Source organism: Urocitellus parryii, chromosome 4 (assembly GCF_045843805.1).
Source record: "Urocitellus parryii isolate mUroPar1 chromosome 4, mUroPar1.hap1, whole genome shotgun sequence".
In the NCBI taxonomy this organism is placed as follows: Eukaryota; Metazoa; Chordata; class Mammalia; order Rodentia; family Sciuridae; genus Urocitellus; species Urocitellus parryii.
The window spans coordinates 108,875,247-108,889,415 of NC_135534.1; the positions used below are offsets into that span (position 1 = coordinate 108,875,247).

The window sequence follows — 14,169 nt, forward strand, 5'->3', positions numbered from 1 at the left end:
TCACAAACTCCTCAGATGGAGTTACCGGAAGCTGCAGGAAGCTGGTTGGGTCTCTGCCCTCTTCCTGGTGTCTCTCCCTCTCTCGAGGGATTTCTGCCCTTTTACAATAAGCCAAAGGGAACAGCGAGCTGGCCAATGGGCAATGAGAAATTGTGGAACAAGCAAAACTTCACAGTCACTTGTAGCATCAAGAATAACACGTATACATCGTATAAACAAATCCCAAGATGGAGAGGAGGAAAGATTTTGGCTGAATCTCTGGGCCCTGGAGAATCATTAGTGCAGATGCCTGTCTCTGGATGGAGGAGCAGTTAGGTTATCCAAGATGGATGCTAAGCAGATTTTTAAAATTCTTTGGGGAGGAAGAAAATCACAGTTCTTCTTAGTAGCTAATTTCTATCTTTAGCTACTCTTTTAGATCTTAAGTTCTGTTCTGAAATGTCCCTAAACCTCTCCTGTTCTAAACTGGTCTTTGAGGACATAAATGAACAACTTTTTCACTGTTGAAAAGTGTGTGTGTGGCCAGGGGTAGAAGTGCGGTGGTTTGGGTGAGTTAACCTTTCATATATTTGTACATAGATATTTTCATAATAAACTCATATAACGGAAACTTAGGTGTTGATTTTCTCCCTTTCCTTCCTGAAAACTCCCCACTCCACCCTACCCCTGTCCCAGGTTATAGAAAGGAAAGGAAAAAAAATTGTATGCCCTGGTATCATTTTTTCTATTTCAGGGGGCCAAGTACAGGCTGAGCGAAGAGTTTATCTTTTCACATCTTAAAGCAAATAAATAAATAAATAAATAAACATCAATAAAAGGATTAAGAATTAGAGATTTGCCATTTCTCTGTTAGGTTTTCAAAATGCTTGTGTTGATTTTCTTGTTCTAGAATAATTTCAGGTGTAAAACAAGATTGTTTAAATTGTACTGCCCCCTAATCTGTTCTTCATTCATAAATGGAGCTGCTCAGTGCTTAGAAGTGATTGCCATAAACAAAAGGGGTATTAAAAATTTCCAAAGAGCGATCAACACCAAGCTTCTATAATGTGGCTCTCCCCTTTCAAAAAAAGAGAAAGTTATTCTTGTAATTGATATTCTTTTCTTTTAAGTAGAAAAGAATTAGATTGTGTTGAACTCTCTCTCTTTCTCCGTGTCTATGTGTCTGTCTCTCTCTGTCTCTGTTTCTCTCTTTCTGAATCTCTCTGCCCTTCCATTTTGGAGTTTCTGTCGGAAGAAGGAAGGAATGTTCTGTTTTTAATCAACCAGAACAGTACTAATTTGAATTTGAAACATTCAGGTTCCAAGGAAACTAAACTTCAGTCTTATGGAATGGGAAGAGCCTTCCCTTTTATCAGACAAAAAGTGTGCTTTTCCTTTCGTCCTTGACCTATGTCAGTACCAAAAAAAATGAGCCATCCATCTGCCCATGCATGTTCAGAAGCAGGAGCTGAGTCCCATGACCAACAGCAAAGTAAGCCGACTCCTTGATTCTGACCAAGCCAGTAACTTGCATTTGAGTTAGGGTTGGATTTAGATGAGCAATTCAATAACTGTATAGTGAAAGGAAGACTAGGGGCTTAGGAATCAAATCCCACAGTGACCTTGGTAAGGATTTTGCTCTTTTATGGGCAGCTTAGTAGATAGGGTCAGTCTTTTAATTTACTTAACAATTTGCAGAGAGCTTTCCCTTTGTAACACTTAATCGTTTCTCCTCAACTCAATTTCTTCATCCATACAATTGGGTTAGTACAACTTCTTGTACAGGGCTATCATAAGACCTAAATAAAATGTGTATATAATAAGATGCTTACTCTAGTGCCTGGCACATAAGAGCTTAATGATTGTTTCTCGTCCACCTTGCCCTTATGTGGTTCTGCCGTTAAACCCTGGTTCTCAGTAAAGTCATATTGGCTATAGTCCCCTTCTCTCCTGCCCACCCCCACAAAACAAACATAGCTACCTGAAAACAGCCCACTAATTTTGACAACCTTATTGGTCTTTCCAAAGGAACCTTGTCACTTTATACCTATGGTAACAATTTATTGGACATTTAGCATGAGCCATAAATTGTGATAAGTATTTTACATGGAAAATCTCATTTCATTTCCCCTACCACCTTAAGAGTTCAATATTATGGTGATTCCCCTTTTGCTTTAAACTAACTTGACCACCACTGTGAAGGAATTCCAAACGTATTTTTAAATATCTTTTATGTTTATTATTGCAATGGACTGAAGGTTGTGCCTATCTGAACTCCATTTATTGAAATATTAAACCTCAAAGTGATGGCATTAGGAGGTGGAAGCTTTGAGGGAAAGCTAGGTCAAGAGGGTGGAACCCTCCTGAATGGGAATAGTGTGGTTATGAACAGAACCTGAGAGAGTTCTCTTGCCCTCTTTCCACCACGTAGGATACAGTAACAAGTGGAGAGTATGTGACCCAAAAGAGGGCTCTAACCAAATGTGACTCAGGTGAAACCCTGGTTTGGGGTTTCCAGACTCCAGAACCATGAGAAATAAATTACTATTGCTTATCAACCACCCAGTTCACAGCATTTTGTTCTAGCAGCTCAAACTGAGACAAGTATCGTCATGGCAAAGCATTCATGCAGTGGCTTCCCGAGTTGTGTTTTATAAATTTTGTTCCAGGATAATTTCAATCCTCCAAAATGGGATTTTGCTGTTGTTGTTTGTTTTGTTTTTGCCCCAGAGAAGAAGGAATTTACATGAAGGGGTCCTCTATCTCTCTCTTAAATCACATGGGTCCTTCTTATCTCTGATTTAAGTTTAGAAACTTGTCATGAATAGACAGAACTCCTATTTATGACTCTTGAAGAACTGCAGCCAATTACTACACAGTGCCAAACTGGCAACCCTGAGAAGATGGTAATGATCACCAAACTCCTTGGGAGGAAGAGCAAGGACAGCTGAAGGAATGTTCTCATGGAAAGTACACACATTGAACAACTAGAACGGTACAGACGCTGGTTCACATAGAATTGGAAAGTAAAAACTTTCCCTATAAATACACCTTATTGTGAATGAACTTGAAGGTTAGGGGAGCAGTGAAGCACATCGACCCGAGATAGAGAAACGTTCACCAGGAAGGGTCTTAAGTTGAAAAGACATGAGATTCCCATTTCAGAACCTCAGTCAAGTGGTTCCTTTAAAAAATTCCTGAAATGGAACATCATGGCATACTTTCTATATTATGCTTGGCTTCGCTTTATTTTTTTAATAAATATTTGTTCAGGCATACACTTGGCCCTTATTTTCTTTTGATCAATTTTTGAGATTTTAGGAGATGATGTTTCCTACTTCTAGGGAAACTGAAGGAATCAAAAGGGATTTTATACATGGTCTCACCATTACATCTGAATTCCCCACCAGCAGTATTGGTACCTTAGACATGTCAGTTACTATCAATGAAAATATCCTATCTCCTCTCCAAAGCCAAATCTTCCCCTTGGACACTAGACACTTTCATTATTTGCCAACCTGACAAAATTGCTTAAGGAACTCTTTCTATCTTTCCTAAAACATTAATCTGTTCCTCTCTTTTAGAACATTCCCATCAGCATGCAATCATATAGTAATTTGTCCTAGCCAAAACAACAACAAAAAAGCAGATCCCCTAGCTTGGCCCTCCCTTTCCCACTTGTTTCCGTCCCATTTCTTTGCTTCTTTTTGCAGGAAACTCAAGAGTTGGCCTTTTTTCAGTTTTCATTTCCTTGCAAACATTCTCTCTTAAGCTACTTAAACCTGTTACAGTCACTGTTACAGTCACTTTTGTTCTTGCTCAGGTCACCCGTGATGCCCAGTTGTGAAATTTAATGAACCATTTTCAGTCTTGCTCTTACCAGATTTATTGGCAGCATTCGGCACTGTTTTTCAAGTCCCTCTGCTTGAAACACTTCTTGGGTTTTAGGGTACTGAGCCCTCCTAGTTTTCCTTCTACCTCAATGATATCTCTTTGGTGTCCCTGATGATGGTTTCTTTCTTTTTTCTTGCCTTTTTAATGCCAGGGAAGCCCAGGGCTGAGAGTCCCTGTCTTCTTCTCTTTATTATCTACAGCCATGCATTTGATAATCCTATCTAGCCTCACAGTTTGTAAACCCAACATATTGATGACTCCTAAATCTCCATTTAGCTCCCCCCAAAACACAGTTCTTCTTACAAGCCTCACCTACACATGATTCACAACCAACTTGACCTCTACAATCAGGTGTCTAATGGTCATTTCATATTCAGTGTGTTCAAAACCCAAAATCCCAGAATTCCTACAAACCTGCTCTCCCTATAGCCATCTCAATCAACACAAATGTCATCTTTCCAGTTGTCAAATCCAAAACTCATTTTTTCTCTCATACTCTACATGCAATCTGTCATGACATTCTGTTGAGTCATAATTCCAAAACAAAATTGAAATCAAATGACTTTCTACTACAACCACCATTGACCAACCCATAGGCTGAGCTACATCATCTACTGCTTTGGCTATTGGCATAGTATTCTAAGTAGCCTCTCAGTTTCTTACTCTTTCAGTCTAGTGTCAACATAATTTCCCAAGAGATCCTTCTTAAAAAGTCAACTCTTCCTCAATACCTTGCAGTGAATTCCATTCTACTCATATTAAACCCAAGTCCTTTTGCAGTGAACTATAAAATCTTATATGGTCTTCCCCTTGCCTCTCTGTTTTCTCTAAGGCCTCATACTATCCCTGGCATTCTTTCCTTCAGCCACACTGACCCCTGCTCTTCCTTAATGGGCTAGCATATGCTTGTCATTGGACCTTTATACAGGCTGGATTCTCTGTCTGTGACATTGTCCCCCAGGTTGACACTTGTGGTCTCACCTCCTTCAGATCTTTGTTCAAATGATACCCCTATTTAAAATGGCAACTGTGCACACAACCCTCCCCTGCCAGCTAGCCCCTGCCATTTTGAACCTCACTATTCTGCTTTAATTTCCTTTTTCCCATAGCATTCTCTACCAGGAATATAATATATTGATTTATGTATTATGTTTATTGTGTGTCTTCCTTTGCTAGAATGTAGGTTCTGCAAGGGCAGGGACTGATGTTTGTCTGGGTCACATCTTTTCCTAAACCCCTACAATAGTGCTTTCAATGTGAAGTTACGGAGTGCTGAGCTGAATTGAATGAAATGAAATGGGCTTCCAAAGAAAGAATGTGAATTGAGAGCATTGTGCCTGTATAAAATAAGAACTTAACTTAAAACAGCTTCATAGAGGATTATTTTCCAGTATCTAATTAGATTATAAAGCAAGAAGGCAGGACACCTGAATACATGCCCATTCATTGGCAAAGAGATGACAACCTAAAATGACAACCTGGAAGAAAATGCAGATAGAGCTTCCCTCATTTTTTTTTTAATTTTAAAATTCAGTCAACATATTTTCAGATGACTCAAGAATATGTTTGGAATAGATTATACTAATGTATCCCACAAAGGCACAAAGACGTTGAAGGATTAATTTAAAAATGAAAACAAAAATAATTCTGACTTTTTCTAATGTTCATTGTAGTTCAACACAAACTCTGTGACCCACAGATGTCTGCCTGTGGTTTGTGCCACTGATATCTAAGTCCCATTCCATTAAAGTAGTTTCAAAAAGAGTAGCAGTCCACAGAAAGTTTATTTTTGCCAGCCTTGGAAATCTTAAGAAAAATTGAGTAGCAAGCACAATGTTCTCAATGTGTGACCACTGTACCTACAACATTAGCACCACCTGGGAACGTGGTATAATCGAAAATTGTTTGGGCTCCATCCCACTCCAGACTTATATAAGAAACTTTGAGGATAGTACTCAGCCATCTGTGATTCTTCAAGTTCTCCAGGTGATTCTGATGCCTACTCAGGTTTGTGAACTGTTGATGAAGCAAAATTGTTCATATGCAAGTTCACAACAACTTCTGTAACAAGGTAACACTAAAGTACAGACTTCTTTCATTGACAAATGCAACTTACTTGCTAGGTCATCCAGCACCTAATAATGAGTCAATGGACTTCTCTCTTTAACTAACCTTTGTGAAATACTCTTTCTGGGCAATCTGCCTCAGATTAATGAGAAAGTGGAAGACTACTCCCATAGTCCAGAAGACTAATTTAACAATTTCACAATGCTCTGAGATGCTTGGCTCTAGGCTCTTCCTGCCGAGATTTATGAATCCAGATTTTAACAAACCATTTCTCAACATGTCTTTGAGCTGCAATTCCATTTCAACAGTGAAGATGACCACAGTGGAATGTGAACTCAGGGAAAAACATATGCTGGGAATTGTAGGAATTTGTCAAAAAAATGACTTACTAATTATTTTACAGATGACATAGCAGAAGCATAGTGACCTAAGGCCATATTATTATGGACAAAGTCACAACCAAGTCTCAAATTCTTTAGATTTTCTTATAGATGTCAATTCAATGTGATAAGCATGTATTAAACACCAATTCAGTGCCAACCCTTAGGGATAGGAATTTACAAATGTATGACACTGCTCCTGCCTTTAAAGAGCTCAATGTGAGAGACACTGTTACCTTGATGAATTAATGCCTGCCTTCATCTAACTTTGAACTCCAGTGATGCAACGATAGAAATAGTAATGATTATTAACTTATTTTTTCTTTACAAATTTTTATTGGTGCATTATAATTATACATAATGATGGGATTTTTTGTTATTCATTCATACACACACACATAATATAACAATATAATTTGGCTAATATCACTCCCTAGCACTCCTCCCCATCCCATCTCTTTCTTCTACTGGTCTCCCTTTGATTTTCATGAGATCCCTGCCCCCTCACAACACCTTTCTTTTCCTTTTTCCTCTTTAGCTTTCACATATGACAAAAAACATAAGACCCTTGAACTTCTGAGTTTGACTTATTTCACATAACATAATGGTCTTAGGTTCTACCCATGTTCCTGCAAATGACATAATTCCATTTTTATGGCATAAAACTTCATTGTGTACATATGCTACATTTTCTTTATCCATTCATTCGTTGATGGAGACCCAAGGCTGGTTCCATAATTTGGCTATTGAGAATTGTGCTTCTATAAACATGGATAAGCATGTATCACTGTAGTATGATGATTTTTAGTTCTTTAGGATAAATACCAAGGAGTTGTGTACCTGGGTCATGTGGTGGTTCTATGCCTAGTCTTTTGAGGAACCTACATAAAGAACCTAAAAAAGATTGGGGTTGTACTAATTGACAATCCCACCAACAGTGTAAAAGCATTCCTTATTCTCCACATCCTCCCAAGAGTACTGATTTCTGCATTGAAGAAGTCTTAGAGCAGCATGAATTGCATCACAAGGCCCTCACATTGAACACCCATCATTTAATCCAAGCACCAAGACGTAGGACATCATATGCTATTAATATTTAATAACAGAACAAAATGTAGGGATATAATGTGAAAAATGATAAATTTGTAGAAAAACAATGGGAATTAGAGTCCAATGTCAAAAGGAATAAAAGCTAACTATGACCAAATTACATTTTATAATTAAACAACAACATGAAGTTTAGATGGCACAAAGACTTGTTGGAACTGGCCTGTACCCTCTCCCTTGTCCTCGTCCCTGAGTGTGAGATTGAGTTTGGAGGTCTACACTGTCAGAAAACTAGCAGGTCTGCTTAGAAAATGTTCAGGTTAAGTCAGGTTAAGTCAGTAACTTTATGTGACTGAGAACTGGAGACCAAGTTCAGGGCTCCTCTCTAACATATATACTGTCTTTCTAACCAAAGGTAAAATTTTGGTTATGGAGACAGGTAGAAGAAAACTAAAACAAAAACAAAAACCTCAGACAGGATGTTTTGAGGAAGTTAAAGTTTTCCATAAAGCAAGAAAAGTTATACAAATATGGCCATATTTATCCATTTAGTCAACACTTTAAGCACCTGTAATGTACTCTTAGTGACACTAAGTACTGGGGATACCCAAGTGTACAAAGTGCTGGTGGCTTTGTTTCTGTTATTAGAATACCTGGGGAACATCCTCAGATCAGTCGCCCCAATGACCTGAAGTCTAGACAAAGTGACATAAGAGAGCTTTGTCAGTAAGTTGGGATTTCCTTGTTAGAAAAAATAAAAAGTAAGCTTTAATAACTTAACATTTTTACAGTGTCATTTTAAGACAAGCTTGGGTCAGACTATATGAGTGTGACAAAAGACAAGAGAGCCTCCTCTTGCAGCAGCAGACAAAAATAAAAAACTGAAAGGGAAGAGATTAGGAAGACAAGACTTGTTATTTTTCCTGGAGCAACTAAAGCTAGTTATTGAAAAACGCTGTTGAATTCCTCTGCTGAAGATCTTTTGAAAGTGATTAGCTAATTCTCTTTCTTAATGGGTTTAAAGCTATGACTAAAAGTGGGGTGCTAGGAAAGTCACTTTCTTGAAGTTCCACTTCCAGAACTCTGTGAATGGTAACTAGATGGTGATGAAGCTGTTTTCTTCTCTCTCCCTTATTTGGCAGGCATGTCTAATTCCAGATTTGGAAACTCATCGACATTGCTATGAAATGTATCATAGACCATGACTCATTATGAAAAGGACAAGTGTGTAGATTGCCTTACCAGTGAAAACTCCTCTGCCAGTCCTTCCCGTTCTTCCTGGGACAAGACTTCGCTTCTTTCTCTCTGATTCATATCCTGAGGAAATCAACATGACACAAAATGGCTGTTTTCAATAAAAAAACATCTCCAGCCCACACTTTGAGAACATAAGCTTTTTAAAATCCAGATGACTTGTTATCTTCTCTTTCCTTCCAAAAAATCTGGTGCCATGTGGGATAGGTAAAACAGTCCGAAAGCCATTCATGCAGTGAGCGTTCTACATTAAATTTCTTTAGCCAACAGATCTACAAAAAGCATCTGCTGTGGTAGCCATTTTAAAGGTGGGAATTAGCAGAAGAAAGAACAAAAAGTTACTTGAGCCCCTGGGCATCAGACATGCTAGATTCCCTTCTATAGTAATAGTTAATATTGAGTGCTTGCCAGGTGTCCTAAGTTTTCCTGGCATCATTTCATTTAATCCAAGCTACCACATGAGATAAATTCTACTGTGGACCCTAACTCACACACCAGGAAAATGTGTGAGCTCTGACAGGTTAACTCATTTGCTCAAGATTGTGTCACAAGTAATAAGCAGAGATGACCCAGCTATCCCACTCCTTTGTCTATACCCAAAGGACTTACAAACAGCATACTACAGGGACACAGCCACTTCAATGTTTATAGGAGCACACAATGCAATTCAACCTAGATGCCCTTCAATAGATGAATGGATAAAGAAACAGTGATACATATTCACAATGGGATATTATTAAGCATTAAAAGAAAATAAAATTTGGGCCTTTGCAGGTATATGGGTGGCATTGGAGAATATCACGCTAAGTGAAATAAGCTAATCCCCCCAAATCAGGGGCTGAATGTTATCTCTGATAAATGGATGCTAATCCATAATGGGTGGGTGGGGGCATGGGATGAGTGGAGGAAATTTGGATGGGGCAAAGGGGAGGTGCTGAGGGGGCAGGGGGGTAAGAAACATGATGGAATGATATGAACATCATTACTCTAAGTACATGTATAATTGCATGACTGATGTGACACTACTTCTTGCACAACCAGAGAAGTGAAAAATTCTCCATTTGCGCACAATGAATCGAAGAGCTTTCTACTGTCATGTATAACTGATTAGAACTAATAAAAAAAATCAGAGATGAGATTCAAACACATAACTATTTGAAAACAGAACCTAAGTATCTATTGCTCATCTAGAACTTAAGAAAAGGTAGATACATATTCCTCAGAAGACTAGGAATGGACTCAGCTACCCCATTCCTTGGTGTTTACCCAAAAGAAATAAAATCAGCATACTCTAGTGATGCAGGCATATCAATATTTATAGCAGGGCAATTAGCAGTAATGAAACTATGGAACCAGCCTAGAACACACAAATGAAGAAAGAATTTGTAACATATATACACAATGAAGTCCTACTTAGCCATAAAGAAGAGCAAAATTATGTCATTTGCTGGTAAATGAATGGAATTGGAGAATTCATGCTAAATAAAATAAGACAGACTCAGAAAGTCAAGGGTCTAGTGTTTTTTCTCATATGTGGAAGCTAGAGAGAAATAAGGAATTTAACAAAGTGGGGGTCCATGAAAGTAGAAAGAACAGTGGAAGAGTGAAAGAAACTTGAGTGGGATAGAGAAGGGGAGGAACTGTGGAAAGAAATTGACCAACTTATGTTATCACAGTGAATTCCTCTTTTATGTATATCTATAAAGTACCAATTTAAAAATTAAAAATGGTATATCAGTAGAGTAGTGAAAGGGGAACATTAGGGGAGAGAAAGGGGAAGTGCTAGGGATTAAAATGGAGCAAATTGTATCACATGCATGTATGATATGTCAAAGAGTCCCACTATTATGTATAGCTATAAAGTTCAAATAAAAAATATTTTAAAAACAAGGAAACATTGATAAAACATCACCATTATGTACATGAGAAAACGGAAGAGAAGATAAGTAACCTGATCAAGAGCATGAAGATTACTGGTATTTTTGGTCTGGGATCTGAACTCAGGTCAGCAGGCTCCAATATTCATGTTTTGATCAGATAGATAAAGAAAACACCAGGAAATTCACATTCACTCCATGTAAATTATTCTTAAACCAATTCAAATAAACCCATGCCTACTCTACACAGTACTGCATGTGAGACTCCAAAGACAGTATGAGAGAACTGAATACACTGTACTTGCCTCCAATGAACTTAATTTCCAGTTGGCAGAGAAAACACACAGATGAATGAACTGAGATTGGTGGTGCTGAATTGTGTCGCTATGTTTTAAATAACACCCTATGAGCTGAATGAATGCTGAAGAGATGCTGGGAGAAGCAGTGATTAGGGAAGAAGAAAGCTGATCTAGAAAGGCTTCTTAGAGGAAAAAAAAAATGTTATGTGTGATGTGTGGAGTGGATCCCATTGTTTGATGTCTTCCTGGCTATTTTGTAGGCAGGGAGAAAAATACTTTGGAGAGCCCATGGAAAGAAAATACAATCTTGGCACTTATTGGGGAGGTTCTATTTAAGATATGGCTCACGATCACAGAGCAATGAAAGGTCGAAAGAAAGGAAAGAATTTTTCTGTGATTACAGTTAAAACTACTAGTAATCACTTTTTCCCTTGGCTGGTAGGTTTCCAGAGGGTCCCATAAAATACAAACTATGAAAGTTGTAAATCAAATTCATACTCATTCTTTATAAGAAAAGGCAAAAGGGCAAAGGGAAGGGAGGGGAAGACTCAGTTTCAACATTTTCAAGGGATTTTCCATGAGATCTATTGAGTCTAATGGAAAAGAAGAATTTTTTTTAAGAAAAATTTAATTTTTAAAAAATTTAATTTTGGAACTTTTTTGGATGAATGGACTCAAATGTTGATTGCTTATTTCAGCACTCCTCCCCCCAGACCTCCAACTTAATAAAGAAGGGGCTTGGGATAGTAAGCATGTATTCCCTATTTACAAAATTTATCTAAGCCATCTCCTACTTTTCTTTCACCTCAGGCATGGACTTCAACCTTCTTTTTATTTACTGAGACTTTTCTAAGAATAGTATTTTCCTACTATCTGCAAACAAGAGGTGTTCAAGATGCTAATGAGTATTACTAAATAAAACCATTGTAAAGTCAACTCGGGAAAGCCAAGTTCAAATGCACCTCAGATCTGCTCAAGTGCATTTTGTTTCTGTAATGGAGACACACTCAGAATTTCTTAAACTTGTCTGAATGCCTCCTTATTTTATGAAACTTGTATTCCTATCTCATGGACCTGCTGTTCCATGAAAGGAGCCAGGTTCTCCTTCCTTACACATGTTTGGCAGAGGTAGATCCAGGTGGATGGAATAATGATTGCAAACAGAGGAGTACCAACTGGCCATGACCATGACTGATACCTAGGAGTTCTGGGTCTCCACGTCTAGTTTCTCTGAATTGATTCATCAGTGAGTGAGAGTGAGTGACAAAGCTCTAATGTCTCATTGCACGCTCTTCACTGCCAGCATCATGGAAGGGTGCTGCCACCATTCACCCCTGTAATGTTCAGCTCAGGGTGGGCGTCAGTGGGGAACAAGGGAGACAAGCAGGAAATTCTGTTCACAAGAGAGCAGAAGGAACACATGGAGCAAAAGCTTATCTGCACCATGAACCTGAAAACATCACGTCAATTGCATTTTAATGCTTCACACACAACCTCTGACATGCACTCAAAAGAGTTCAGATTCCTTTGGCAGATCATTCTTTTGGATATACTTCCCTGTTCTCTCCCACACCTGACCAGAGTATAAGACCAACTCACACAGAATATAAAGGAACCACTCTTCTCTACAACCACTTGTCTGAGTGTGAATTTAAAATGCCACCGTTGTTTATCACCATGTACAGAGGAGGAAACACAGACACTGCAGGGCATATTGTACCTGTTTAGAATTTATCACAAGAGGAAATCCACAGGTAAAATCTCTTGTCTATAAGAACACATTCTGCTCAGTGGGGGGAACATTTTATACTCTGAACACCCAAGCTGCTTAATTCCTAGCATGTCACATGTTCAGCGAGTCCCAATGCCTACCCTAAAGTGGGATTTTTCTACCATCCTCAGAGTCAGATATATACAAAACCTGTAGTCCTCTTTTTAGCATGTTACACATTTTGCAATAGCATTAACCAAGTTTTTAGCCAGTATGTAAAATTAACATTTTTAATATAAATATTGTACCTTTTCCATGTATCTATTTGTACATCTTTTCCTATTTTCCAGTGAAGAATTATCTACTTTACAGATAAGCAACTATAAAGAATAACTTATTTGTTCAATGCTTTAGAGTTTCCTTAGTCCTTTCATTTACATGCCTTATTTTATCTTCTGTATAACTCTGAGAGATGGATGTTGATATCTTATTTTTATAAGGTAGAAATTAGACATTGAGAAACTATCACCAAGCTCATACCTGACAGAATGAGACTGAAACCCAGACTGTCTGATTTCAGACTTAGCACTGTCAACTCATGAAGTGAATCAAAACCCAGATTTTCTGAGAGATTTCCAGAATAAGCTCATGGTGATCCTAATCTTTTTCAGTATACCAAGTACATCATGCTATCAAATTAGTACTTTATTGGAAACTCTCTTGTCTCCCCCATCATTTCATGTGCCTCTTTCCTATCTCTCTCAAGCACAAGCCTTCGATTATGTTGCTATTTCAAGCATTCCCTGGCCTCCCTATATGCTGTTCTCACATAAAGAATGCCCATATTTCCAGTCCCCATGCAACCAGGCTCAATCGCATTCAGCAGAACTCAGCATAGGCCAGGGGCAGCCCCTTTCCTCCTTTGGAACCTCCCAGCTTCAGCATCCTTACTTCAGGGAGGAGCTCTTCTGGGTCTTCCCAAAGCACCCAGCACTCATCACACTATTGCACTACAAATATCTGCTTATCGTGTTTCCCATTAGCCCTTGATCACCTTGAGACAGGAATCTTCTCTTCTCTTGCAATCCCCAACATCCAGCTCACTGTAGACGGTCAGCAATTAATAAATACATAATTATATAAATACATAATTATATAAATAAAATAACACCAAATCAATTAAGGTAGTTAGCACCCTTGAAGAAATCTCAATCTCATGAGGTGGGGAGAAAAAAGCCTGTAAGGAAACCATGGTAAGCACCAGGACAAATTGTGTTCTGCTGGCACAGGTGGGTTTGGGGTGCAAAGCAAAGACAGGAAGGGATTGTGCTGACTAGACCTCACAGGAAGCAAAGCTGGACAGGGTCTTGAAAGGAAAGCAGAAATATACCAAATGATGCGCACAGAGCAGAGAGGAATAGGGTGGGAGTGGATGGCAAAGGTGAAGGCAGGTTCTAGCAGGGCTCTATTCGAGTCTGACTGTACAGTACAGCAACCTTTCTTTGGGGGAGCTGACCCTCTCTCCGCCCAGCCTTGTGGCTCTAATAGAAGCTGCCTGTCACATTATCTTATTTTGCTGGCTCAGAGGACTTCCTAGAGGTGCTGCAAACTTCTCCCGCCTCCTGGAGGAAGCAGATCTAAGAGAATAAAGCTGACCCAGA

General features: G+C 38.7%; 1 protein-coding gene across 1 annotated transcript in view; it reads right to left on the reverse strand.

Moving 5' to 3' along the window:
• The window catches only part of LOC144254151 (uncharacterized), a 126,201-nt gene that overhangs the window by 24,783 nt on the left and 87,249 nt on the right, over positions 1–14,169 (reverse strand). Inside the window, exon 4 of the mRNA XM_077797011.1 lies at positions 8,610–8,684. Within this exon, the coding sequence (XP_077653137.1) occupies positions 8,610–8,684 (75 nt within the window). The remainder of the gene's footprint in view (positions 1–8,609; positions 8,685–14,169) is intronic.